This window comes from Scleropages formosus, chromosome 15 (assembly GCF_900964775.1).
Source record: "Scleropages formosus chromosome 15, fSclFor1.1, whole genome shotgun sequence".
NCBI lineage: Eukaryota > Metazoa > Chordata > Actinopteri > Osteoglossiformes > Osteoglossidae > Scleropages > Scleropages formosus.
This window is the reverse complement of record NC_041820.1, coordinates 6,159,591-6,184,769: the sequence shown is the minus strand read 5'-3', so window position 1 is coordinate 6,184,769 and position 25,179 is coordinate 6,159,591. Positions and strand designations below refer to the sequence as shown.

Genomic DNA, 25,179 nt, shown 5'->3' with positions numbered 1-25,179 from the left:
TTGGGGGGGGTACAATTCCAGTTTTTCCAATTGGGTCTCCAGCAAGGCTGTTGGTGAAGCCACCTTTCGGTACGAGTCTCCTCCATAAATGGCCCTTAGAGGTGCTTTTTCTTTCTTTTTTTTTTCTTTTTTGGAGGGGTGGTGGTGGCGGCACAGGAAGTGGAAAGGCAGGAAGTAAGGTAGAGGATCGGCCTACTTTGGGTGGGAGCGATGCTGCGCCCGAGACCGCCCTCAGCTCACCTGTACAGTGAACCGCACGCTACCTGTACGTGAGCAATGGCTCAGTGGATGTGTGTTTACCCAACTGGTCTTACGAGAAGACGAGTGTACCCTGTTTTACCATCCTTCGCAAAGCCCTTTGGGTCAGTTCAATTCCGGGTGACTTTACCAATTCCTTGGTTCGTTGTTCCTCCTGCTTGAGTGCGCTGTGAATGAGCTGTTGGCCCCGTTCTCCTTAATTCTGTCACCTTCTCCGTTTGTTGGTGGAATGATCTTCCTCTGTCACTCGGAACTGCTGAATCCCTATCAACATCGAAGAAGCTTCTCAAGTCATCTTTCAGATCCACTTCTCTCCTGATCTCCTATGTGCGCCGTAAACTTTCTCTATTTTACCTTTTTTTTTAAAAAAAAAAAAAAAAAAAAACTGCCCCCCATAAATTATATACAAGAAACAGTGGTATTAAACATACAGAGTAACTCTGAGAACTGTGTCTGCTTTTGTCAGTCTTAGCAAAACATACTTTTGTTTACTTGGAGTTGTCTGTCTCTTTGTCCAAAAATGTCCTCAAAATAAAAAAATTTAAATGTATTCTGCGGTTAAACACACGTTTAACTAGTCACGTTACATTTTTCGTCCCCCTCCCTTCAGCATTATTCTGTGTGTGTGTGTGTGTGTGTGTGTGTGTGTGTGTGTGTGTGGGAGGGAGGGAAAAGGGAGTCAGTAACAGCAACAGTGGGAGTGTTATTCAGGGTCGACAGCTGTCTGACTGGCGTGCGACGACGGTACAAGTGAGGAACCATCTGGAATGCCAGCTGATCGATGGGGCACGTGAAGGTCCGAGGGGTCCCTGCTTCTACGGCCGCCTCGGAAACGGCGCTCGTCTCGCCTCTCGCCGCTCACCTCTCCGGCAAGACGCCGATTTCCAGCTCGTTTAGCGCCGACATCTGTTGGATGCTTTTTATTTAAAGTGACTTGAGACACTTTCATATTGGGCACCACTTCCACCTTAACTAACAGGCCACCTGCTGGCAACACCTGAACCTGCAGAGGATGGAACCCTATTAACGTTCACCACCGATGAGATCGGTTCTGAGAGTCGCCTTTTGAGCGTACGATGAATTTGTGCTAAAGTCGGCGTAGGAGCAGCGGGCGGCGTAGTGGTTAGAGCTCCTGCCTTCGGACTCGGAGGTTCGAACCTCAACCCACCTCCGACTGTAGTACCTGTGATGACGTTAGTTAGCCTAAACTGAGTAAAAATTTCCCCCCTGGGTAATTTGTTGGTGCTGTTACTTTGTAAGCTGCTCGAGAAGCTTCAGGCAGAAGAATAAATGTAATATAATGACTTTTGAAGCCCGTAGACGAGGAAACGTCAAAGTTATAGTTGTAGCTATTAAGCCTCTTGCCTACATTTATATTTATTAATTTATCTGACACTTTACTCCAAAGCAGCTTAGGATGTTGATACCTACAATTCTTTTATCCATTTATACAGCTGGGTAACTTTACTGGAGTAATTCAGGGTGAAGTACCTTGCTCAAGGGTACTACAGCTAGAGGTGGGATTTGAACTTGCAACCTTTTGGTCCAAAGGCAGCAGCTCTAACCAAGCGTCACCAGCTTTCCTGTGGCCTTGGGGAAGGTGTGACCTTTTGCTGGTTGGCAATACGTTGCATATGGATACGTGCAGCGGAGACCCGGCGTCGAAGGTTCGGACGCCTCTACGTATTTCTGGATGGACTGGTGGACAGCTGCTCCGTGAAGTTATGATGTCAGCCGGGTTGCCGGCGCCTCGCTCGTTCTCTGCCAGCTTCCTGCCTTTTCCAACGTGAACTAGAGTGGAAAACAGGAAGCGGAGCGGACGGGCTGACCTCCTTTCCCGACCCTTTCCGAAATGTCGCGGTGGAGGGTTTGGCGGAGCTCCTCGGTGATCCTTCGGTCGAAAAAGGAGGGAAAGCGACACGTTTTGCATCCCGGTTTCCGAGATGACGGCCGACGTCCGGGAAGATCTCGGCCCGCGCGGCTCCTTCTCCCGTCTCGGAGCCGCGCCGAGAAAGGCAGCCTATTTTTAGCACGACGCCGTAAATCTGCGCGTGCGGATGGGTGTGCGTGCGTGTCGTCACGCCCATCGCAACATGGTCACTGTCCCTTCATACTTCGGGCGACAACCTCGGTCTCATTGTTTCTGGGAGAAAACGCAGTTATTTCAGGGTTGCTTCTATTCTCGATGCACGAAGGCGGCGAGCGGTCACCCTCCTTCGTATTTTTGTCCTTTTTTTGAAAAAAGAAGAAAAAAAAAAAAAGGCACGCTTCTTTTTTTAACCATGTTTGTTTTCGCCGCGGTCCTTATTGTAGCTCTTATCCCAAGACAATATGCCGAGCCGGGCCGCAGAGACGGCCCATTTATTAGTCTTTCCCTTTTTTTTTTTGTCTCTCTTCCATGGAAACCGATCTCCAGCCACAGGGACATAAACTGCTCGGCACATGTGGGGGCTGGCGGGGGGGGGGGCGCGCTTCCATCTCGGCTGCCCTCGGTCTCCCGCGTGCCCTCCGAACGCAGATGGGCTGCATAAAGTGGAAAGACCCCTCGGTCGAGGACCCCGGTGTCACGCGCCGTGAATCAAGCCACTTGTGTTCGCGACCCCCGGTGCGGCAGTGGGCCTCTGTCCCGGCAGCGCCTGCGCGACAGCCTCCGTTGCCGTGGCAGCCGTTACTTGGAGGTCGCTTTGGGATCCGCTCGCCTCCCGGATTCGCCGCGATGAAGCGTTGGGACTTGCGGTTCGGCACCCAGGAGGGGGCCTGCCGTTGGACCGCGGTACGAACGGTGTTAAGGGCGGGGAACCTCAGTGTGAACATGAGGTGGGAGCTGGGGTCCTCTGCTTCGTGCTTGCAAGCTCTATGGCTGTCGTAATGCTGGCGAAGCGGAGATGGGTTTGTTTCACTCGGGGGCTGTGGGGGGCAAAGGTGAGACCCCCCCCCCCCCCCCCCCCCAAGGGGGCGTTACTGTGTTGCTGGATATTCTGAAATGACCAGCACTTCTGTCCGTCAGACAGAGCGGATACTCTGGGTGGGTGGGTGGCCCCATGCTCCGAGCCGCTCCCTCGTGCGCTGGGAGGCTGGGGGGAGGACGCGCACGCTGGTTGAACCGCATCCCGGCGCCCTTGGGACAGTCGTGTGTCTCGAGCTGTCGGTCCGCATTCCCGTTTAGGGTCAGGAAGTGAAATGTCAGGTTCTGTTCCCATCTCAAAGCTTCTGAGAGTGTGTTGTACGCTGGCTGAGGATTTCTCCTCTTGTCTCAGGAATCTGTGTGTGTGTGTGTGTGTGTGTGTGTGTGTGTGTGTGTCAAACCCCACCCTCTCCATCACACAAAGGGCCCGGCCAAACACCGCATTCCTCCATTTCTTGTCCCCTTCGCTAATGAACGCAATCTGCAGAGGACCCTTCCTTTACGCCAATAAGCCGACGCACCCCCTTAATGATGTCCACATGTGAACTGTGAACCGGTGTGTGGGGGGGAGGCTCCTCCCAACCCCGTTTCCCCAACACTGTGCTTCGAACCCTAAGGTTCTCGGTTTGCCTTCAGGATTACTGACCGCATGGTCTTCTGAGCTGCCGCAGCTCGTGGGGACGCGTGCCAACACGCGCTAGTGCGCGTGCGGCCGAAGACCACCTGTGTTCCGTGGAGCACGGCGACCCGCCTGTCCATTCCGCGGGGATGGCTGCAGAAGAGCGAATGCGGTAGAACCCGACACGACTCTGCAGACGGGAATCAGAGCCATTGTGTGTGAGAGGGAGAGGGAGAGGGAGATCTTTGTATCTCCCTTGTAGTAAAGTCACCAAATTGAATTGATGTCATTTTCCTCCAGCGGCTCCCCAGGGTTCCTGGCCCAACCCGCCGGTGAGGGGGACTCTCCGTGACATTTACCGTAAAGAGCTTCGCTCCGCGGGCGACGGAGGACAACGTTTGCGGTCGAAAACAGAAGTAAAATCCCCTTGGCGTCCGGCCCGGGACAGCGGACACGGCGCCGCTTTGTGCCGTGTCCAAACGGAGCGGTCGAACGCCCCGTGGCTCGGAACGATGGGGCCGGATTCGAAGCCGCGTGACTGCTGCGGTCACTCAGCTGGGCGGCGGGCGTGAAATAACTCGAACCTTGGCCTTAACCGGCATGGCGACGGCTGTGAGCCCGCAGTGGGGAACGCGAACAACTGCGAACAAACGCGGGCGAACGTGAGAATCGTCCGTCAGCAGGCGCCATTTCTCCTAATTTGACGTTGATATTTATTCGCTTATCCGACCCTTTTCTCCAAAGCAACTTAGTGTTAAGCTACTTATTTTTTACCCGTTTATACACCGATGTAATTTTAGCGCGCAGGGTTAGTACAGCTGGAGGTGGGATTTAAACCTGCATTCTTTGGGTTAGAACCACTTCGCTACCAGCTGGCCCTAAATATGCAGCGAATGTCACGTTTTTCCAGTTAGCCGCTTGTATATTTTTATCCGCTGACTCCCTGTGTTAAGAACAGTCGAGTTATGAATTTTCAAAAATGCCAGCGTTTCCGGTGTATACTTAATTTTTTTTTTCTTTGCCGTTTGCTTAATTTTCCAACTCGGAGCGAACGCGACCCGCAGTTGTCCTCCGAGCTGATAGGTGGCAGTAAAGCGCGGCGAAACGGTTGCGGTGTCGGACCGCCTTCGTTCGACTCGCCGGCACGTTGTTTAGCGCTCGTGTCTGTTCGAGAGGGAACGTTAAGCGTTGTACGTGTTTGTGGAACAAATCGTGGAAAGCGGAGAGTACTTTTTATTTTATTTTTAGTCATTTTTTAGCATTCCGTTTTAACGTAGCTTGAAGTTCCCGAAAATGGTTAAAAAGCTTGCTAAAATATTTTCTTAGAATTGTCTCGACGCAGAGGATTTTTAAGAAGCCTTCGCGTAAAAATGGCCTAGCATGATGCTGTTAACCTTATTTTTGTATCTTAATCTTATTATTGTTTTAGCCTTTTATTGATAGTGACTCAGTCACCTTGGGTTTATGATTTATATCTCTCCATCTGCAGGTGAAATATATAAATGTAAAGAGTGGACAGCTGGTAGCATAGTGGTTTGGGCGACTGCCTTTGGACCCAAAGGTCACAGGTTCGAGCCTCATCTCCAGCTGTAGTACCCTTGAGCGAGGTACTTACCCTGAATTGCTCCAGTGAAATTACCCAACTGTATAAATGGGTAAATAATTGTAAGTCGCTTTGGAGAAAAGTGTCAGCTGGATGAATAAATGTAAATATGCTTTTGTCATCTGTTGTTGGGTTAAAAACCATGATCTGCTAAATGAGTCAATGTAAGTCAACAGTAATAATAGTAATATAATGCACATTGTGTATTATATTTCGTGTTGGAAGATCATCGCTGCACGATGTGACTACAGTGAGTTTATTTGTTGCTTGCTCTATATCCCGACACGCATTCTCATCGTGTAGTTGTACGGTTAGATGGAAGCGGCAATCGGTTGTGTGTTGGTACAGTAAGGTTTTTTTTTTTATTGGCGTTTCGGGACTTAGCTGGGACGTCGTTCCAATCTACTGGTTCTGTAGTCACTGTTACCGTACAGCCTGCCGTTTCGCCGCGTCACCGTTGCGGGATCCTCTGCGCGCCGACGGCTTGGGGCGGCGTAATAATTCGTCCCCCGCGGGTGCAGATGTCACCGTTTATGATGCTGGTACCTCCTGCTGAGGAAGGGCTTGCATCGCACGACGAGCTCTCTTCCCTCTGCTCACACCCCCCCGGGCCTCCGGTCCCAGCCTCCTAACGAACCGTTTAACATGGATCCTTAATGACTGCGCGCTGCCGGCACCGCGCTCCTTTCCCGGGAGGAAGCCGTGCAGAATGCAGATGAGCCCGGGTGGGAATTGGGGCCGATCGGCGTGGCTTCGGCGTGGCCCGACATCTCGGATTTGTCGGAAGCGATTCAGTGGACCGAGGGTTCACCCAATCTTTCTGCGTGTGAACAGTGACAATATAAGCGTCTATTTTTTTGTTAACCTAAAATGCTGACGTTTATTATTTTCATAATATTTACTTATGGAAATAAACGTAATCGTTTTTTCCGAAGGAAAGCGCGTGGTCTGCTGCGGCAGCCGAGAGCTTCCCGTCTCGCGTGCGATGAGAACCTGCCAACGCTCAATTTTAATGACCCCCTCGGTCCTTCGAGCTTCAGCTCTACCTGTCGTGACCGATGAGCAGAACCTGGTACTGACCGCGTTTCGGTGTGGGCCACATGCACATCGGCGTCTGTCTCCGCTACTGTAAACCTCTTACGTTCCATCATATCCCAGCAGCTCCTGGGGGATTTTGTCCGGGTAACCCTGCGGCTTCCCAAACCCCACCCCAGCTCCTGGTTGTCGTCGTCGTCGTCATCTGCGTCGGGTATTTGCCCTTAGCTACGTGTTCTGATTTGTGGATGCGTCATCGTTGATGCGCTTGCTTCGAAGGGCTTTTACCGTGGTGAAGTAAGCAGGATGCTGCCGTTACTGATGATCTTATAGCAGTGGGGCGGTTTATGACAGGCGTTCGGTTTTTGGGGTTCCCTGGAGGTTAATTCTCATAACCTCACGCTCAACCAGATACCGTTTATTTATTTAAAACTATTAGTTATAGTATGGAACCACAAGATGTATTTAAAAAAGAAAAAAAAAAAAAAGTAATAAGAATGAATGCCAGTGGGGAAAACAGGTGAGTGTATATTCACTCTTATTTATCTGACTCCTTTGTCCAAAGCTGCTTAAAACACGAGGGTACGAGCTAAGCTGCTTACGCTAATTTTACTCGTTTATACCGCTGGGTAATTCTTGTACAAACTCAGGTTAAGTACTGTGATCAATATCAGAACCCAGGTCCTTTAACCGCAAAGTTACAGCTCTAACTGCTGCGCCACCTGCTGTCCTGGGTATGCAATATACCGGACAGCCTGTTGCATGCTTTCCATCGCTTGTTCCTTGCCTATATGTATAGGAGATAGGAGCAGGGACCGAACCCGGAGCACTCTGACCGGACTCTTTAGGGTCCCAAGAGGGATGCCGCGCATGAACCATGGCGGGAGCAGGACCCTGATATTCCGGAGGGGTGTGATCCCACGCCGTTCTGTGTCCGAGTCACCCGGCCACACCGATGAGGCACCCGCAGAAGGGCCGGAGGAGGGACGAATGCGGGTTTGCGCTTATCGGTCAAACGGCAGGAGTTTGGCTTTGGAAGAGAGAGGAGGAGGGGGAGGGAGACCGACTCGTAACCCCCAGCACATCCGCAACCTAAACGCACACGTGCGCTTGGTGTTAGCAAAGGGTTTCACCGACGACAAATTTAAACTCCTTAACGTGTCACAGTGTAAAAATGGGTGATTTTCTGAATTCAGAAATGAAATCCGAAATGTTGTATCACTACCCCTCCCCCCCCCCGAAATGAATTTTCATCAAAAAAAAAAAAAATTAAATTATTGTAATGGATTATCTGCTAAAACTGAAGGTATGTTAATGTCCTTTTACTAATTGAAACATGCAAAAGAAAAGTATGATGGTAAAATATACATTAAAAAAAAAAAAAAAAGACGCAAAGCATTTAAATTTTATTTAAAAAAGCCCTTTCTGGAAGCTTTGGATTCGTAACTGGATTCTGGGAATTCCAGAGAAGTTTCCAGCAATGCACTGCTGGTGTATTTTGTGCCCATCTTCTCTTCTGTCATTTGTCCATGGCAGAAATATCCTGATGGGATCTGTATCTAAGTTCGTCGCTCGCGGCACCCGAGTTCAGTGGAAAGAAATCCAAATTGGATTCCCCCCCCCCCCCCCCCCCCCCTCTCAAACTTCAGGTGATACTGCAAAAATTATTTTTGGTAAGTGCATACACTTTCATAAGAATGACACATATCTACGTTATGGCCCAGCTCTGCATTATAGGCTGGGATCGGTACAGCTGCCGGACGAGGCAGAACCGGTGCGTAGGAGCCGTGTGTGGTTCGCTGTGAAATGGCAGCATCTCCGGCGGGACGCGCTTCCTTGTGCTGCGAGGTCTTTAACCGTCGTCGTTGGGTCGTCCCGCAGCTCACGTGGAGAATGAGGAGCAGTACACGCAGGCCCTGGAGAAGTTTGGGGAGAACTGCGTCTACCGGGATGACCCTGATCTGGGATCGGCATTTCTCAAGTTCTCGGTGTTCACCAAGGAGCTCACTGCCCTCTTCAAAAACTTGGTAAGCCTCTTGAACTGTGTGTGGGCTGTGGGGTGGGGTGGGATGAGAAGTATGAGCCATGCCACGATCCCAGGAGAACAGGGTGGGATTCATTCTGCTGTGTCTGTTTACCCTGGAGCCTAAGCCCCCCCAAGGACATTATTTTTCCTGCAGAAGCCTTTAAAGTGGACCCACGGGACCACAATCTGCTAAGTCAAGTTTACCTTTAATCTGGCACTCAGCGGAACAGACCAGAATGGGTTAGATTCCTCGAGCGGGTTTGTAAAACATCAAATGGCTTTTTTGATCCAGTGAATTTTTGAACCTATAGAAATGCTGAAGGGCAGTTTTTCTACCCGTTTCGCTGAAGTTACAGTAAGCGAATGGATTTACTGTGCTGACTTTATAGTCAAAATGTAATAAATGGGAGGGCACCTCGTAGCATAGTGTTGAGAGATGTTGGACGTGGATCCAAAAGGTCGCAGGTTCAAATCCCACCTCCAGCTGTAGTACCCTTGAGCAAGGTACTTGCCCTAAATTGCTTCAGTAAAAATTACTCTGCTGTATAAATGTGTAAATAATTGTAAGTAGCTTAACATTATAAGTCCCTTTGGAGAAAAGCGTGAGCTAAATTAATAAATGTAATGTAAGTTTAACTGTTGTTGTTAAGCCTAACCTTCTGATGCTGTTGCCAGACCTCTGACACCCCACTGCACATCTTTTATTGGCATGTGGTTAGTTTTAAAAAGATGGGTAATCGTCACAGCTCACCTTTTTCCTAAGTGCGTGCAAAGCAAAGGGTTTGTGTGGTTTCAAGGGTGTGTGTGTGCGCGCTTTTACAAGGCTGCAGTGCTGCAGAAATATCCCCTTGCACATACGGTCAACAACAATGTCAAATCTTTGACACCGTTGTTGCTATGGTGACAGACGTATGACAACAGCCTCTGTGTAATGGTTTTAACCCCACTTGCCATCGTTGTCCAGTTCCAGAACATGAACAACATCATCACCTTCCCACTGGACAGTCTACTAAAAGGGGACCTGAAAGGTGTCAAAGGGGTGAGTATGAACAGCAGAGGGGCTTTTTTCTGTTTTTTTTTTTTTTTTTTTTAAACCAATACATTTATTGATTTGGCAGAAATTTTTCTCAAGAGTAATTTACAGCATTGCGCTGCTTACAGCGATACATTTGTACACCTGGGTAATTTTTACTGGAGCAATTTAGGGTAAAAACCTTATTCAGGTGAACTACAGCAGGAGGAGTTCAAACCTACAACCTCCAAGTCCAGAGGCAGCAGCTCTGCCCACTACGCTACAAGCTGCCAGATGAAGGATTGTAGGGCAGGGTTCGCGCCCTCCGGGCAGATGGTTGGAGCACCATTCTGGGTGTTGTGGTCTACGCCCCATTTGTGCTTCCGTCTACATTTTCCCCAGTGTGCGGGTAGGGGTGTGGCCAAGTAAAGCGTATTTGTGCTAAACGCATCTAGAGTCGGTTTGACAAACAACCTCAATGTCATTACAAAGGAAGTGGAGGGAAAAAATAGGGTACCGTGCTACATTTCATTAAAATTTACTGTATGACCAATATTGACCAATATTGAAAACAGCAGGACTGCTGGTGGCAGAGTGGTTAGAGTTGTCACCTTACAATCAGAAGGACCTGGGTTCAATCCGTGGCCTCGCTGTAGAGCTCTTGATCACGGTACTTTACGTTGAATTGGTACAATATAAACTACCCAGGTGTAGAAGTGCCAAGTCGTTGTCAAGTCAGATTTTGGACAACGTTCCCTGTTAAGTGGCGCGATGTCTGTTACTAAAGGTTCGTGATGGTGGTGCTGTGGAGAAGGTTCAGTCCAATGCTACCCGCGTTTAACTGTGAGGCTGAGGAACAGCCAGCGACACGATGCTGTCGGAAGCGGTCTCTTTGCCTTTCCAGAGTCCGTGTCCTCAGGTGGACCGGAGACAGCTGGCTGTCTCATTTCAGGAGCGTCTCGCTGCAGTCGCCACTCGTTAGCGTCTGCCGCGACCCCTGACCTGTGCGACCGTGCGCCTCATTAGTTGAGCCAGGGAGATGATGCGATTCGGTACTAATGAGGCCGCCGTCTTCCTCTTCCCCTCTGTCTGTCTTACGCCACGTGTGGGAAGAGAAGCGAATCCTGGCCCCGTGTTAATTAGCATGTCGCTCTGCAGGAGGTATCAATGCTGGATGCTAGGGATTCTTTAAAATATAAAGGCTGTGATGTTTCTGTGATCACGACCCACTGACAGCAGTCATTTCCAACGCTACCAGTGCACTTCTCTACCCTGACCAGCCGCTGGACCCCACAGTCATTCATTGTCTCCTTTCTCGTTGTCTAAACTGGCAGCCCAGAGTGGGGTCTTGTGGGGAACGGGGGTGTGGAGGTGGGGGTCCATATAGACCAGCCTGAGTGCTTCACAATCAAATGAGATGCAGGGAGTATGTGCAGGTTTAGCATCGCAAGCTGAAAGCCCCACTCAGCAGAGCAGTTTTCTTCTAATTGGATTGCAGAACTTTCTAGAATAATAACAAAGAACCAACGTTAACGTAGCCCCTTGCGTGGTCACGAGGAATTAAACAAGTATAATAGCAGGGAGTAAAACAGAACCAGAAAAACACAGTAAAGTTTGTAATTGCTGACTCCTTTCAGTGAGAGATCATTTAAGTACTGCGGTAAAAGACTTAACAGTAATGCAGCTGAAATGGAGGGAATGAGGAGGGGTGAGGGGCAGCACTTTGTTCAAATTACACAAAGGCCAGGAAGTGTGTAGTGCAGGATCGACATAAAAATGGGGTATCAGACAAACTCTTTGTATTTAACAACAGGAAAAAAACACCTGGACGAGTAAATGTAGTACACGCTTTTTTTTTTTTTTTTTGCATTACGTTGAAAGGGGAAAAAAAAATTGCCCATAGACATACATGTTTGAAAGTGGTTGCATTAGAGACCCTTCACCTCTCTTTGAATAGGTTTTTTACCATCAAAAATGAATGACATCAAAGTGTGGTCCCATAATGACAAACGACCTGCTGTCAAGCATCAGAGCCCATCATCGGTTTAGCCTTCGCCTGCGGTGTGGGTTTGACTCAGGGTGGGTCCAAGATTACTGCGCACTGCACACCTCCCATCCTAACGTGTCATTCCAAAACCCTCTGAAGGCAACAGCTCTGACTTTTCTGCACCAAACTTATTAAACTGCAGCTGGTCAAAACTCTCCAGTCGTGATATTTGCATAGTCTGGCCGTTGACATCCAATCAGAAGACGGATACACTGATCTTCAGACCCCAAGCAGAAGAACTTTGCTCAGCTGCTGTTTTTCGTCTCTTCCACGAGGACAGGGAGGTCAGGTTGGAGTCTAGACGCCTTGTTGACACTAAGTCGTGTCCTTTCTGTTCAGGCAGCCAATGTGTGCGTAACCCACTTGAGCTGACATCGGGCTCCGAGACCCCGTGCTCTCCTGCCTCTCGCTGTCATATCCGGATGAGGAGTCCCACCAGGTGCTCCCGTGTCCGCATACGCGCAGGGCAGGCCGGAGTCCTATTACACTGCGCCAATCCCAGTCCGGAACCTGTGTGTCTGGACTGTATCGAGTCCCTACCACTGTGAAACTTGATCATGCGGTAGGCTGGCAGATGGGAAAGAGCCAATCAAGTGTGAAATCTGGCCGTCAAACTTACATATATGTTACAGGTAATAACTGCAGCCTGCAAATATATGGAGGGAATATATCCGTGTGCTCATGAAATCGGTGGAGGACCGATTTGAGTTTATTGGTTGTCTGGTGTTCTGTGGAATTGCTTGGAGATCTTCTGTGCCTGTTGGAACGCACCGACTATGTATATCCTTAAGCTGCCCACCAAGCTCTGGTAAACCCCAGAATGGAGATAGGAAACATCTGAATGCTGGAGGCTCTCAGTGCCTCCACCTGCTGTGTCCCAGCGTTGCCGAACATGGGGGATTCTGGGAAATGTATGTAAATTAGCCCCTCGTTTTCCACACTCAGATCGGTCTAGTTTTTTATTTTAGCCGTTGTCCCCCATTTCCCGCCCTCCCCCACCTCGCTCTGTAAATCCCTCAGCTCTCCTTTCCATCACCAGAATCAGCAGCTGCACCACGGCGCCTGTCCTGTTACCTACGCTCTTTGTTGAGAAATTTAACACCGGGGTGGGGGCGGTTCCTGCAGCGGGATGTCCTTTTCTGATTGGACGGAGTCTCCAGCGGAGCACCAATCACGGTTAAAGCGCAAGTTGGCGTGTATCCAAAGACATTTACGTAGCTCACATTTTTCTACTTATCTAAACATATTATCGAAGGACAATTTCACGTGTTAATTTTTCACACACTTTTTTAAAAATAGTAGTCAAACTAATTGCTCGGGTAGGGAAATAGTAGCTACATTTTCATTTTTGTCACGCAGCCATCCTGCGCTCCTGTTTCGTACAGTAACCGCTTAGTGACTCAATAGAGCAGCAACTGGGAAACATTTTGATTGTGAGGAATTGGCTGTTTTCCCGAAGCTGTGAATACCACAGTAAACACGGTGTGCTCCCTTGATTGACTCGAGCAGTCTAACTCCGGCAACACCTGTTTTTCTAGCCGGGGAGCACGGCATGCAATGCTGCAATTTCTAAAAGGTTCAATAACAAGACAAACAACCGAAAATGCTTTCGTTTTGAGTGCCGTTATGAATGAACAATCCCCATAACCTGGTCTCTGTCTGCAGTGTGTCGTGCGAAATTGTACCGATACTGAATTTTGCTCTTTTTGATTTTGACAGGATTTGAAAAAGCCTTTCGACAAAGCGTGGAAAGACTACGAGACAAAAGTGTAAGTGACATTGAGTTGCTTCATTCCCTTCGCTCACGTGCTGGTAATTTTACCATGTTGCCTGTGGATACTCGGCTTCTGTGAAAAGTACATGTGACCTTATTCTTTGTTATGGAATAGAATAAATCCAGATAGGCCCTCAATTTGAACCCAACAACCTAGGGATGCTGAAACTCATAACACATCAGCTTCCATGGTTACAGAGGAACACACTTAATGCAAAGTGATTTGTGTGTGTGTGTGTGTGTGTACTTTGTCACTGTAGTGTGCTTTAACCACATTAATGTAATTTTGTAAATGTGCAGCTTTACCTGGCCAAATGTAATGTTTTTGCTGGTGTTACTAGTATTTTTGATTAATTTCTTAGCAGAAGCGCTTGTCCAATGTGACTAATTCAATATAGTATTGGACCAATTTATACAGCAGGTTATTTTATAGGAGCAATTCAGGGTAAGTATCCTGCTCAAGAACACTACAGCAGTAACATGGAGTGGGACTCGAACCAACAACCTTTAGAGTTCAAGTCCTTGACTATTATGCTACTTGCCAGTGGGAGGAACTTCTGCCACTAACCGTTGAATTTTTTTTTGGCTTCTTTCCTTTTATTTTGGACTTTTTTTTTTTTCTTTTTTTATTTTGGCAGTTCTTCTGGTCCTTCCATGCAGGCTTAATTCTACATATGAGTGTTAATTATAATAACTGGAGCATGAAAGGAGGGCATGGTGGACGCAGGGGAAACGGCCGACTTGTTTGTTTGTTTATCCGCCGTAACGCGCGAGTTCCATTCGGAGCGCGCCGGCCATCCGTACCTACGATGAGATCGGTTCTGAACCTCGTGACTCGCCGCTCGCAAGACGGCACTCGTTCTCAAAGGGTTTGCATCAAAGAGCCCTCAGTTAGGATCACTGGTTGGTTCAAAGGTTCAGATTCATCGAGCCCTGCTTCCTGCAGCCAGAACTGCAGGAAAAAAATCTACTGTACAAAAGTTGATAAGTCTGCTAATTTTACTGCAGCATTCCATAGGTCTCCAGTGACCTTTTTTTGCATGTGATCATGTATGAAATTTGATTTTTTTTTTTTTTTTTTTTTTTGAATGTATTTTTGCAAGCTGCAAAGGACATTCTTTACTGAAAGGGTAATATATTTTCTTCTCAAAAAGACAAATGCAACTGAATCTTTCCAGAATAATAATGCAGATTCAAGGGTGCTTCATGGCTGCCTCCTATCCTCAGAACCACCTGCCCCCCCCCCCCCCCCCCCCCCCAACTACCCTTTTTTGTCATTGGTCAGAGTCCCATTCGCAATGGAGTTCTTTTGTGTTTCCGGCCAGAGACAGACAAAATGCTGTCCTGCAAATGCAGCTTTGGCTCCGACTGTGTTTAACTGGTCTGCAAGAGTTCTGTTGCCACCGTTACAGTTTGACTTCCGCTTAATTTCTGCCCCTCCTTATCGCCATCGGCTCCAGGCTAGTCAGATCGAGGCTCTCCTCTTTAGGCCAGTTAATGCTTTTGGGCTGAAATTCAGAATGCAAATGGTCTGCTTATACAGACCCCCCCTGCCTTTTTTCCCCCAGCCCTTGTGCAAATGAATGCTGCAGTTTGGGGGGGGGGATTTTCTTAAAGTGGTTGTATGAACCAGTTTTTTTTTTTTTTTTTTTTTTTTTCCCCCCCCCAATCATTATTCTTGCCAACACAAGTGGTGTGGGACTATGAGGCGTAAGGCTGAAAATAGCAGCGCGAAGGTCTGGAAATTCACTGGGCACAGCAGTGCACCTGGGAAGGCCATGCCATCTCCTCATGAGAACACTCCCCTTGTGCTGGAGCCCACAGCCCCTCTTTGGTTCACACGAATGGCCTGGATGCATCCCCCCGAGTGCTGTCTGGTTGAAAACTGTGCGATGTCTCAGGCTGCAGGTGTGCCGGGGCCTGTAGGAAAGAACCCATGCTTTTAATGAATGGCCTCAAACCGGGTCGGGTCGACCTTGACCAACGCATGACATTGTGTAGTTCTGTGGCTGGTTGCTTAGCCTGGGCAGAAGACATAGTTGTTGGCCTCCTTCCTAAAGTGGAGGTTCTGCATCCCCCCTCGATGTTATATGCTGCTGCAGTGTTTGGGAACGAATGCCCCATTGCATGGAACTGTTGGATGTCCTGGTGTGATCTTTGTCTGTCTGCAGGAGCTAGTTGCAAAAATGCCCTCTGACCCCTTGGAACTCTTACCCTCCTCTCCCCGCAGCACGAAGATCGAGAAGGAGAAGAAAGAGCACGCCAGGCAGCACGGGATGATCCGCACTGAGATTAGTGGGGCGGAGATCGCCGAGGAGATGGAGAAGGAGCGACGCTTCTTCCAGCTCCAGATGTGCGAGGTCAGTAATTAGAGATTGCTCTTCCCTGACACTAGGTGGCTGTCTTCAAAAAGCAGCTTGATGCACACGATTTAGTATCTTTCGCATTTAGACTTTTTAATTCTAAAACCCTGGGATTAAATCTGGGTGAACTGGGTTAAATGTGTTTTAGATGAGTGTCTGGTCATGACTCACCATTTAGCGTCCTACTAAGACTCTCTTCATTATGACATGCTAGTATGTGATGAGTTGTGGTGTGTTCATCTTCTGGGGTTTCTCCTTATAGTATTTTTTGTCTTCATTTTTGCAGTATCTTCTCAAAGTGAACGAGATCAAAATCAAGAAGGGGGTTGACTTGCTCCAAAATCTCATCAAATATTTTCATGCGCAGTGCAAGTAGGCGTCAGAATTGACCATGTGATGAGATGATGTCCTTGACTCTTTAACCAGTATCTTCTGGTGCAGTAAGGAGTTTTCCTTCAAGCTCTCACTTTTTTTTTTTTTTTTTTCCCCCCAGCTTTTTTCAGGATGGCCTGAAAGCAGTAGACAACCTGAAGCCGTCCATAGAAAAACTGTCTACAGACTTGCACACGGTCAGTCCCCATCAAAGGAGCTCTACTCCCTGCTGAAACTTTTGCTGTCAGCCACATCATATCTGTATATATTTCGGTAGTCTTTGAGGTCTGTCTCATAGATCCCTTCATTTAACCACATCATAATCATATGAATCAATATATGTCCAGCCTTAAGAGGTCTGGATGGTACCAGTGTCATCTACACTGAAGCTTTGTAAGGAGGTTAAATCATGACTCGGTTCTGGGTTTCTTCATCCACCCACCCACCCACAGATCAAGCAGGCCCAGGATGAAGAGCGGAAACAGCTCACACAATTACGTGACATGTTGAAGTCAGCTTTGCAGGTAGAGCAGAAAGAGGTAAGTACTGCTTCGTGCTGAAGATGAACCAGAGAAGGTGCCAAACCTTGTCATTTTCTTTGTTGGAATTTGTGGCTGGTGTCCCTCTTCTGGATGCAGTCATTCCAACTTTGGTTGGGGAGATACGGTTTTGCACGATGGGTTTTACGCACCGACACTTGACTAACTGCAAACGTTTGTGGTGCATGCAGATGAGGTCAGAATGAACGTACAATGTGCAATGTGTCCTCCTTCGAGCCCTGTCTGAAGAATGCTCTTCTTTCTTCTTTTCTGCTTCCAAACTTTGCCAACGAAGTCTAGGAGAGTAAGTGCATTCTTGAACTCATCCCGTACTTGTCTCCACGTGTCCCCGTCATTTAACGAAACGTGCCCTCGATCAATCCACTTCGAGGATGAGTCGTAGCATCGCATCAAATCTGAACTGAGCTATAATTCTCCGAAGGGGTTTCTATGGTCACTCTGCTTGATTGGTGTTGTATGTTTGGCTGAGGGCTGTGTGTTTCCTCTTGACTCCTAATTCTCTAGTGAGAGTAGGGGCCGAGTGTCCGTAGGCAGCCTGTCAAACCAAACCTCCAATGTGCTGAAAGCATCCATTCATCTGCCTGCCTTCAGCTGGTGACAGGGTTTTAGAGCAGCAGTGTTTTCTTTTCCCTTCTGATCCATTAAGTGACAGTGGCATCAGTGTTGTATGAGTTGGCCACCACCCTCCCAGGCCGTAGCACTCGAGTGGTGGGGTGCTTATTCAAAAAATAATGGCATCTTAAATGATTCCACCTGTGTTTTATTTTTCTTCCTAATTATTTCAGAATTTTTCAAGATTAAGCATTATGGGCAAAAAAAAAATGGGTTGGGGAAATGTTTTTCTTGTCTCAAAAAAGCACATAAGACCATCTGGCTTTTTTAAACCTTTATTGTTTTTGACCAACAGTGTAGTTCTGATGCCAAAGCCATTGGAGGTTCTAGGTTGCCCTTGCTGTGTATTTACTGAGGTACATTTGACCCTGTTGCTGAAGGATTCCCAGGTGAGGCAGAGTGCCACCTACAGCTTGCACCAGCCACAGGGCAACAAGGAACATGGGACAGAGCGCTCTGGGAACCTGTACAAGAAGAGTGATGGGTAAGTGGATCCCACAGTGCTAAAGGTGCAGTGCACAATGAATTTTGCATCATGTGTTTATTATTCGCACCATATGGGTTGAGTTCATAATGAGAGACTCCGGGTTACTGTCATGTGCTGCTGATTTGTGGAAAAGCAGTATGAACTGCTCCCATTCTCTTTCCCCTCCACCCAGTCTGAGGAAGGTGTGGCAGAAGAGGAAGTGCTCAGTGAAGAACGGCTACCTGAACATATCGCATGGCACGGTGAGGCACCTGTCCGCTGCTTTTCTCCTCGGGAAAGTGAACCATGGAGGCCTACTTCTACAGACCTGTACTGAATGTGCTCATGTGTGCAGTCAGTTTAGTGAATTTTTTTTTTTTTTTTTTTTTTTTTTCCCCCCTCTCCCCCCCCCTTTTGGTAGAGATGTTTTGTATAGTGGACTGGTTCCAAAGTGCCTTCTTACAAAAGCATCACGTGGATATTGTACCGCTGAGTCACCAGCCTTGAGGTGGCCTTCCTGAAGTGTAGCAGTGCGGTGGATGCCATAGGTGATCATCGCAAGGGGGTGAAGCGCTTTTGGACGTTGAAGCACACTTTTAAACGTACACACTTGGTTAGACTGACTGTTGCTCAGCTTGTTTCTGGCACGTCCTTATTTATGTAACATTGTTATAATACTGATCTGTACCCCAAGCTCCAACTAAGGCTATATTCTGCTTCTTGTCAGTGTCCAGGGCACATTTCTGAAAAGAGCTTTTCACAATCCATCTTTTTTAAATTTTGTTTACCTTACATCAGGTTAAAGGAAGTTACGGGGATAGGTTTAAATATGCCGAAACGGTGCTTACGATATTGTCGCAACCGCCACTATCATCTAGCACAGAAATGAACAGACATTTAACAGTTCAGTGTTTCAAATGACATGGCATGTGGTTAACAATGATTGAAAGGAAGAGGGGGGGAAAAAACAGTTACTAATCAATTATACAACAATTAAGTCATCTGGCAACTGAGGAAAGGAAATCAAAAAAACTCTTCGGCTAAAGATATGTCAGAAAAATATATCTCCCTACCCCTCTATTCATTTCACTGGTGGGCAGGAAGTTTGAGTCCCACCGTCGTCTTGCTGCAGTACCCTGGAACATGGTCCTTACCCTAAATGGCTCCAGTAAAATTGCTCAGCTGTATAAATGGGTTATTCGCTGTTAAGTAGCTTAACACTAAGTCACTTTGGAGAAAAGCATCGGCCAAATGAATAAATGTAAATGGTTTCTGCTGCTTAGTGTGGGGCTCAGTGCTGGAGGGACAGATTAGTCCCCCGAACATGCTGAACCTTGTAAAGCTGTCTGTTCAGTGGGTTACCTCTTCTGTTTGATTTTTATTTTTCCCCCCTTAGCTGGCTTTGCTTAGCTGTGCCAGGCTTTGACATGTACCAAGCCTCGCAGCTGTGGCGGTCCCTCGTTTCCACACAAGCCTTACGTTGGTCCCACACTTTCCATCTAGTTGGTTTACAGACGTCAGCCCCCGCTGCGTCCCCCGTGCCCCCCGCCCAAGGCTATTGATTTCCACTCCAAACACGCTCATTTCCTCCCATTAAAGCAGATTCACAGTTTTTCTCCCTGCCGGCAGAGCGGGAGTGAGAGGAAAGAGGCCAGTTTCTCCTCCTGGCTTGATTTTTGGCTAATCCTTCATGGAGGGCAAATGCCTGCAGGGTTCATAGTATGAAGTAAAGAGTCTCTTGTAAGACCGGAAAAGATGGACTCGAATTTTTATGTCCTTGTGGGAACGTGAAGATAACTGACCTTGTTTAATCCCATTCAGTTTATATTTAAGAAGGGGGAGGGGGGACATGCAGAATAAAGCAGAACCTCAAGCTGTGTACAGAGTCCGTGTTTATGGAAAGGAGAATTTAGTAGTAATTTCCCAGGGATTATAAATACTTCAATGCTGCTTTTACCTAAAAATGTCAGTTAACACTGCTGCTTTTCATAACGCTGAACCAACAGGAGTGCTCTGTTTACTTTTTTCTCTCTTTTTTTTTTTTTTTTGGAAGGGGGGCAAAATCCTTGCTAATGAACGTTTCTCGTCCTACAGGCGAACAGGCCACCGGCGAAGCTCAACCTGCTCACCTGTCAGGTGAAACACAATCCGGAGGAGAAGAAGAGCTTCGATCTCATTTCTCGTGGGTTCACTCGTCCCCCTCATCCCCCCCCTCATCCACCCCCATCCACCTGCACCACCACCCTCGCACTCCTCAGAGCCTCTGGGTTTAACTCTCTTTCCCCCCCGGAAGCACAGAATGCTGCACACAATTGGATCTCCGCTCTAATGGGCTGGATCTGTCTCTCGAAATGACTCGCCTGTAAATCGGATAAAGGTTCGGTGCAAATTAAATCAAGAGAAGGCATTCAGAAGGCACTTTACACAGAATGATGGATGTTGGGGTGGCCCAGCAGGAGCAGAGGAAAGAGGCATTAGCCTGTAAAGACATTCTAGGTCTTTGTGCAAGGAAGTGGAAGGGCGTTATGCATGGGAATTTATTATATGTTATTATGGCAACTTTCTTTTAATAAGGAATATTTACTTTTACTCACTTTTTCAAAGCAAGTTACACACACACACACAATGTCTACAACTGCTTGTCCCAAGTGGTGTTGTGGCGAACCAGAGTCTAACCTGGCAACATAGGGTACAAGGCTGGAGGGGGAGGCGACACACCCAGGACAGGACACCGGGGCACCAGTCCTCCGCAAGGCACCCCAAGCAGGACTCGAACCCCAGACCCACCACACAGCAGGCCAAGCAAATCATATTACATCACAAATTCATGCAGAGAGAAGTTCTGGTGCCTGGGCCGTACACTTTGACATGGGTTCCGATCCAACTTTCAACTCTGTTTGTGTTTGCGTGTTCTCCCTGTGTTTGTGGGATTCCTCCAGGTTTCTTTGGTTTCCTTCATAGTGCAAAGATATGTTTCCGGGAATATGTTGAGAAACGTATTGATTTGTGGGACAAGAGGACATGGACTCGGGATTTTTGTCAGTACGCAGGTGTAGGTGTTGGTCCGAGTTTGCGTGATGTTCCGTATATGGTGATGGCGAAGTGGTTACTGTTGCGTTCCGTATACCTCGTGTGTAACGTGTCTACGTGCTCTTGTTGATCGTAGTCATCACATACACAGCAGGCCAAAGAATGCAAAGTGCTTCAGAGTGAACTTTTGAAATTTACTTTCTCACTCTGGGTCAGGCTTCTGGTGCCAAGACTTTTCGGTAATAGAATGTAACCAAGGCTTGTGGACAGTAGGGACATGCTTCTCCAGCTTCCTCTTCTTGCTTCAAAGTCAGATTTTTTTTTTTCTTCTTGTTTTGGCAGCCTCTTTCAAGCTGACATCATCTTTTCCTCAACTGCAGGCCTGGATTAAATCTGTTTGAGCCAGTACTTTCCCTCCCACATCTCTGTGAGGAGAGACATTGTCCAGAGTTCTCAAACCGGGGCTGCGGGCTCTTCCATAACCACTCGTTTGTTCGTGTCGATGATGTGCTTCTTAATTGTTGGTGAGAAATCTGTTCTTTCACTTGGGGGAAACCTTTCTCGATTTCTTCCGCCGTTTCTTCTGTGGCCTTGTGGGAAGTCAAGCGTCTAAGCTGTCGGTGAGAGAAATCTGCTGTAACGATCCAGAAATCTGCGCGCATCACAAGGACGGCGCACAGGCTCCTCGCACGTCTCCCACGACGCGTGTCGAGTACCGCTGCGGACACGGCAGCTTTCGGGAAGCCGGCGCGGCCGAGACGCCTGGGCTTCCTGTCCAGCAACGGTGCATCCGCTGCTCTCGCCCCCGAGTCACGTGGTCGGGGCTCACGAGGGAACAGCCTCGTTAGGAGCGAATGCGTTCATTCGAAAGAGTTCACTTGCCGCCTTCTGATCTTCTTCTCCCTCTCTCCTTTCTCAGATGACAGGACTTACCACTTTCAGGCTGAGGATGAGCCGGAGTGCCAGATGTGAGTGTGACATATTCCTCCTCCTCCCTGCCCCCCCCGTGGCGTGGCACTGACCGTCCCCTCCGTTGTTACAGATGGATCTCGGTGCTGCAGAACAGCAAGGAGGAAGCGCTGAATAACGCGTTCAAGGGCGACCAGCACGTGGGCGAGAACAACATTGTGCAGGAGCTGACCAAGGCCATCCTGGCCGAGGTCAAGAGGATGTCCGGCAACGATACGTGCTGCGACTGCGGAGCGCCCGGTGAGTGACCGGGAAGCAGGCTTGCGAAGTTAGGTCCGAGTGAAAGAAATACTGGAACCGCGCAAAAAATGCGAAAAAACCTGTTGGGAACTGTCGACCGACCGGTGGACCGGAAGGGTAATTAAGTGAGCAGTGTCTGGAATTTGAGAATGTACTTCTGACCCACTTGTGATTTGGTTTAATTCTTCAGAAGCCAACCATCTTCTCTTGGGTTATCTGTGGCTTTTACCGATAGGATGTTTGAAATGTCTCTCTTTACTCATCTCCTCTAAGGTCCCACCTGGCTCTCCACCAATCTGGGTATCCTCACTTGCATAGAATGTTCCGGAATACATCGGGAGCTGGGAGTCCATTACTCTCGGATACAGTCCCTTACGCTGGATGTCCTCGGGACCTCGGAACTCTTGGTAAATTCTACCTACCTTACAATTATTGTTCTTCTAATTATCCTGCTGTACATATTGTTCATCTTCTATTGGTCTGGTTCATACTTATTTTCTGGCTCTCTGTAGTCTAGCAGTTATAATAATGTCACATGTTCTACTTTTATATGGGTTTATTCGTATTCTTTGTGCACGCTGGTGAAACCAGAAACCCTATTGTGCAAATTTGTACAGTTTTTTTTCTTTCTGTCTTACCTCTACTTAAATTCTGTACCAAGCATGATTAAGACAAGTAATATCAGACAAAGAGAAGTAAAACCAAAGTCCAGAAGCAGAAGAATCAGGGGGAGTTTAGAACTGAAAATGGGGGAAAGAATTGCAGCGTCACGTAGTGAGTAGGGCTGCTGCTTTTGGACCCAAAGGTCGCAGGTTCAAGTCTTACCTTCAGGTGTGGTACCCTTGAGCAAGGTACTTACCATAAATTGCTCCAGAAAAATTACCCAGCTGTATAAATGGGTAAGTAATTGTAAGTCGCTTTGGAGAACAGCATCAGGTAAATGAATAAATGTAAACAAGGAGCTGCATATTCACACCTGAATTCATAGACATGTAGGCATAACAAGGGGGGGAACCTCCAAGCGTTCGTTCAAGCTTGTGTATAACTCATTGATTTTTATCACTAATAAAAATACATATATTTGTGTATGTATAAGATATATATATATATATATATATTCTGCCTAACGCTAAAAATGAAAATAGATTGACGGTTTCATGGAGATCTGTTCATGATACTGAAACTCTTTTCTCCAGCTGGCCAAGAACGTGGGAAACGCAGCCTTCAATGAGATCATGGAGGCGTGTCTCCCTGCAGAAGACGGGGTCAAACCCAATCCCACCAGCTGCATGTAATGACCTATACAGATACCTCACGTTACCTCTTCCTGCTGCTGCGTTCGGATTTTAACACGTTTAAGCATTTGTCCAGAAGTCAGCAGCGCGACTATATCACTGCCATCCTTTATCATGTAGCGTGATTCAGTAGAAATTTTTTTTTACATATTATGGAACACTGGCATTTTTGTAAGTGATCATTAATTAATATTTTTTTAAATTGATCGATGAATTTTTTTTTTTTTTTTCCCCTCTCTCCCCCTCTCAATGTACCTTTCGTGGTGTCTTCCACCAGGCAGTCGCGGAAGGACTTCATCACAGCCAAGTACACGGAGCGACGCTTCGCGCGGAAGAAGCATCTGGATGCTCCATCCAGGCTGCACGCTCTGTGTGATGCGGTGAAAGCCCGTGACATCTTCTCCCTCATCCAGGTGTACGCCGAGGGCGTGGACCTGATGGAGCCCATCCCGCTCGCCAACGGCCACGTGAGTTTGCATCCCTGCACCGGCCCGGTTCCGGGATGTTACGGGATTGCTCACATACGTAAATTCTGCCCTGTTTCCATGCTAAGAAAAATATAAAGTGCTGTTTTGCATGGTGTCGCTCCAGAGCTGGCACTTTGCACATCATGGCTAAAAAATTAGTGCAGTTATGATGATATATTAATTTATTTATATACTGTATATCTAAATACACATTCAGTGGTAACTAGAGTCTAGAGGTCTGTAATCTTCTCGAGGTATGAAATAATTTTTAAAAGGTACTTCATTTGATGCACTTAAAGTAATAAAATCACTGGAAGTATGTGTTTCCCCTACAACATTTCACTAATATTTTGTTCCGCCGATCACAGGAACACGGGGAGACGGCGCTACACCTAGCGGTCCGACTGGTGGACCGGACGTCCCTCCACATCGTGGACTTCCTCACCCAAAACAGGTGAGGATTAGCAATAGAGGAAGGATGGACAACCGCAGTTAGGGGTGTTAACAGCACATGAGGTGTGAGGTTAAAAGGTATGAGTTGGGTATATGATTCCAAAGCCTGGGTCTATCAGATCTGAGGTTGTGGCAACTGTGCCAGTTGGGTGTGGAGATCTGATGCCTGGGTCAGTCAGGCATGAGGTATAAACGCCTGGTCTAATCAATGGTGAGTTTCGTAGGTCTAGGCCGGTGACGAGGGAATTCCAAAGGCCTAAGCTAATCAGGATGGAGGTCAAAACATCTAGTTCAGTAAGGAGTGAGGGACTGAGGAACAACTATTTTAAGTCAGTGGGTGAAGGAGCTTTACAGCGACTGTAAATTCTCCTCCATCGTGTCTCACTGCCTCCCATCCCCGCTCCCGTTTCCCCAACAGCGCGAACCTAGACAAGCAGACGGCCAAGGGCAGCACGGCCCTGCACTACTGCTGCCTGACGGACAACAGCGAGTGCCTGAAGCTGCTGCTCAGAGGGAAGGCCACCATCGAGATCCGTAAGCGGCCGCCCGGGGGTTAGCATCGACTCCGGACGACGGCTCACGTGTTAAAATGCTTCTCTCTTTGAAACGTGATCTTTTCCGGCAGCTTTTTCCCCGCTGCTCTGCACGCAGGAGGCCGGGTATAGACTGCGGTAAATCATTCATGGTTCCACATGTTTGCAGCAGTTGGGGGTTTCTGGAGGTCCTTAACCACTGCGGTGTCTCTAGATCACATCCTTGAGGGCTGGAGAGGCTGAAGAGCTCGGGCACACGAGGGTCTGGTACTTTAGAACATTACCCTGAAAATGGTCTCCTTTGTCCAAATAGCCCACATTCCTCATGCAATTGTGTTTTTGAGGAAAAAGTGGTTTTCGCCCCTTTGTCACCATGGATACGGTGGAGGAGATAATGAAAGGGGCAAAATTGAGTTTGGACAGGTGATTGATGTCTAGGCGTAGCAGCAGGTAGAGTGAGTATTTCATGGCAATAAAATTCCTCTGGCACAAGTGTGAGTTAATATCTCCATCCATCGTGGCTGAGCGGTGCCAGCGGCG

General features: G+C 47.9%; 1 protein-coding gene across 4 annotated transcripts in view; it reads left to right on the top strand.

The window, feature by feature from the left end:
- The window catches only part of asap2a (ArfGAP with SH3 domain, ankyrin repeat and PH domain 2a), a 48,964-nt gene that overhangs the window by 18,678 nt on the left and 5,107 nt on the right, over window positions 1-25,179 (top strand). Inside the window, exons 3-20 of one of the 4 annotated variants that reach the window (XM_018731623.2) lie at window positions 8,302-8,447; window positions 9,411-9,485; window positions 13,225-13,274; window positions 15,510-15,639; window positions 15,929-16,014; window positions 16,136-16,211; window positions 16,467-16,553; window positions 16,849-16,857; window positions 17,567-17,670; window positions 17,846-17,915; window positions 19,747-19,834; window positions 21,602-21,650; window positions 21,725-21,891; window positions 22,165-22,298; window positions 23,088-23,182; window positions 23,464-23,653; window positions 24,022-24,107; window positions 24,525-24,640. In XM_018731623.2, coding sequence (XP_018587139.2) covers window positions 8,302-8,447; window positions 9,411-9,485; window positions 13,225-13,274; window positions 15,510-15,639; window positions 15,929-16,014; window positions 16,136-16,211; window positions 16,467-16,553; window positions 16,849-16,857; window positions 17,567-17,670; window positions 17,846-17,915; window positions 19,747-19,834; window positions 21,602-21,650; window positions 21,725-21,891; window positions 22,165-22,298; window positions 23,088-23,182; window positions 23,464-23,653; window positions 24,022-24,107; window positions 24,525-24,640 — 1,758 coding nt within the window. Of the gene's footprint in view, window positions 1-8,301; window positions 8,448-9,410; window positions 9,486-13,224; window positions 13,275-15,509; window positions 15,640-15,928; window positions 16,015-16,135; window positions 16,212-16,466; window positions 16,554-16,848; window positions 16,858-17,566; window positions 17,671-17,845; window positions 17,916-19,746; window positions 19,835-21,601; window positions 21,651-21,724; window positions 21,892-22,164; window positions 22,299-23,087; window positions 23,183-23,463; window positions 23,654-24,021; window positions 24,108-24,524; window positions 24,659-25,179 lie in introns of all 4 variants that reach the window. The other 3 variants (XM_029258523.1, XM_018731632.2, XM_029258524.1) reach the window with 3 other exon arrangements.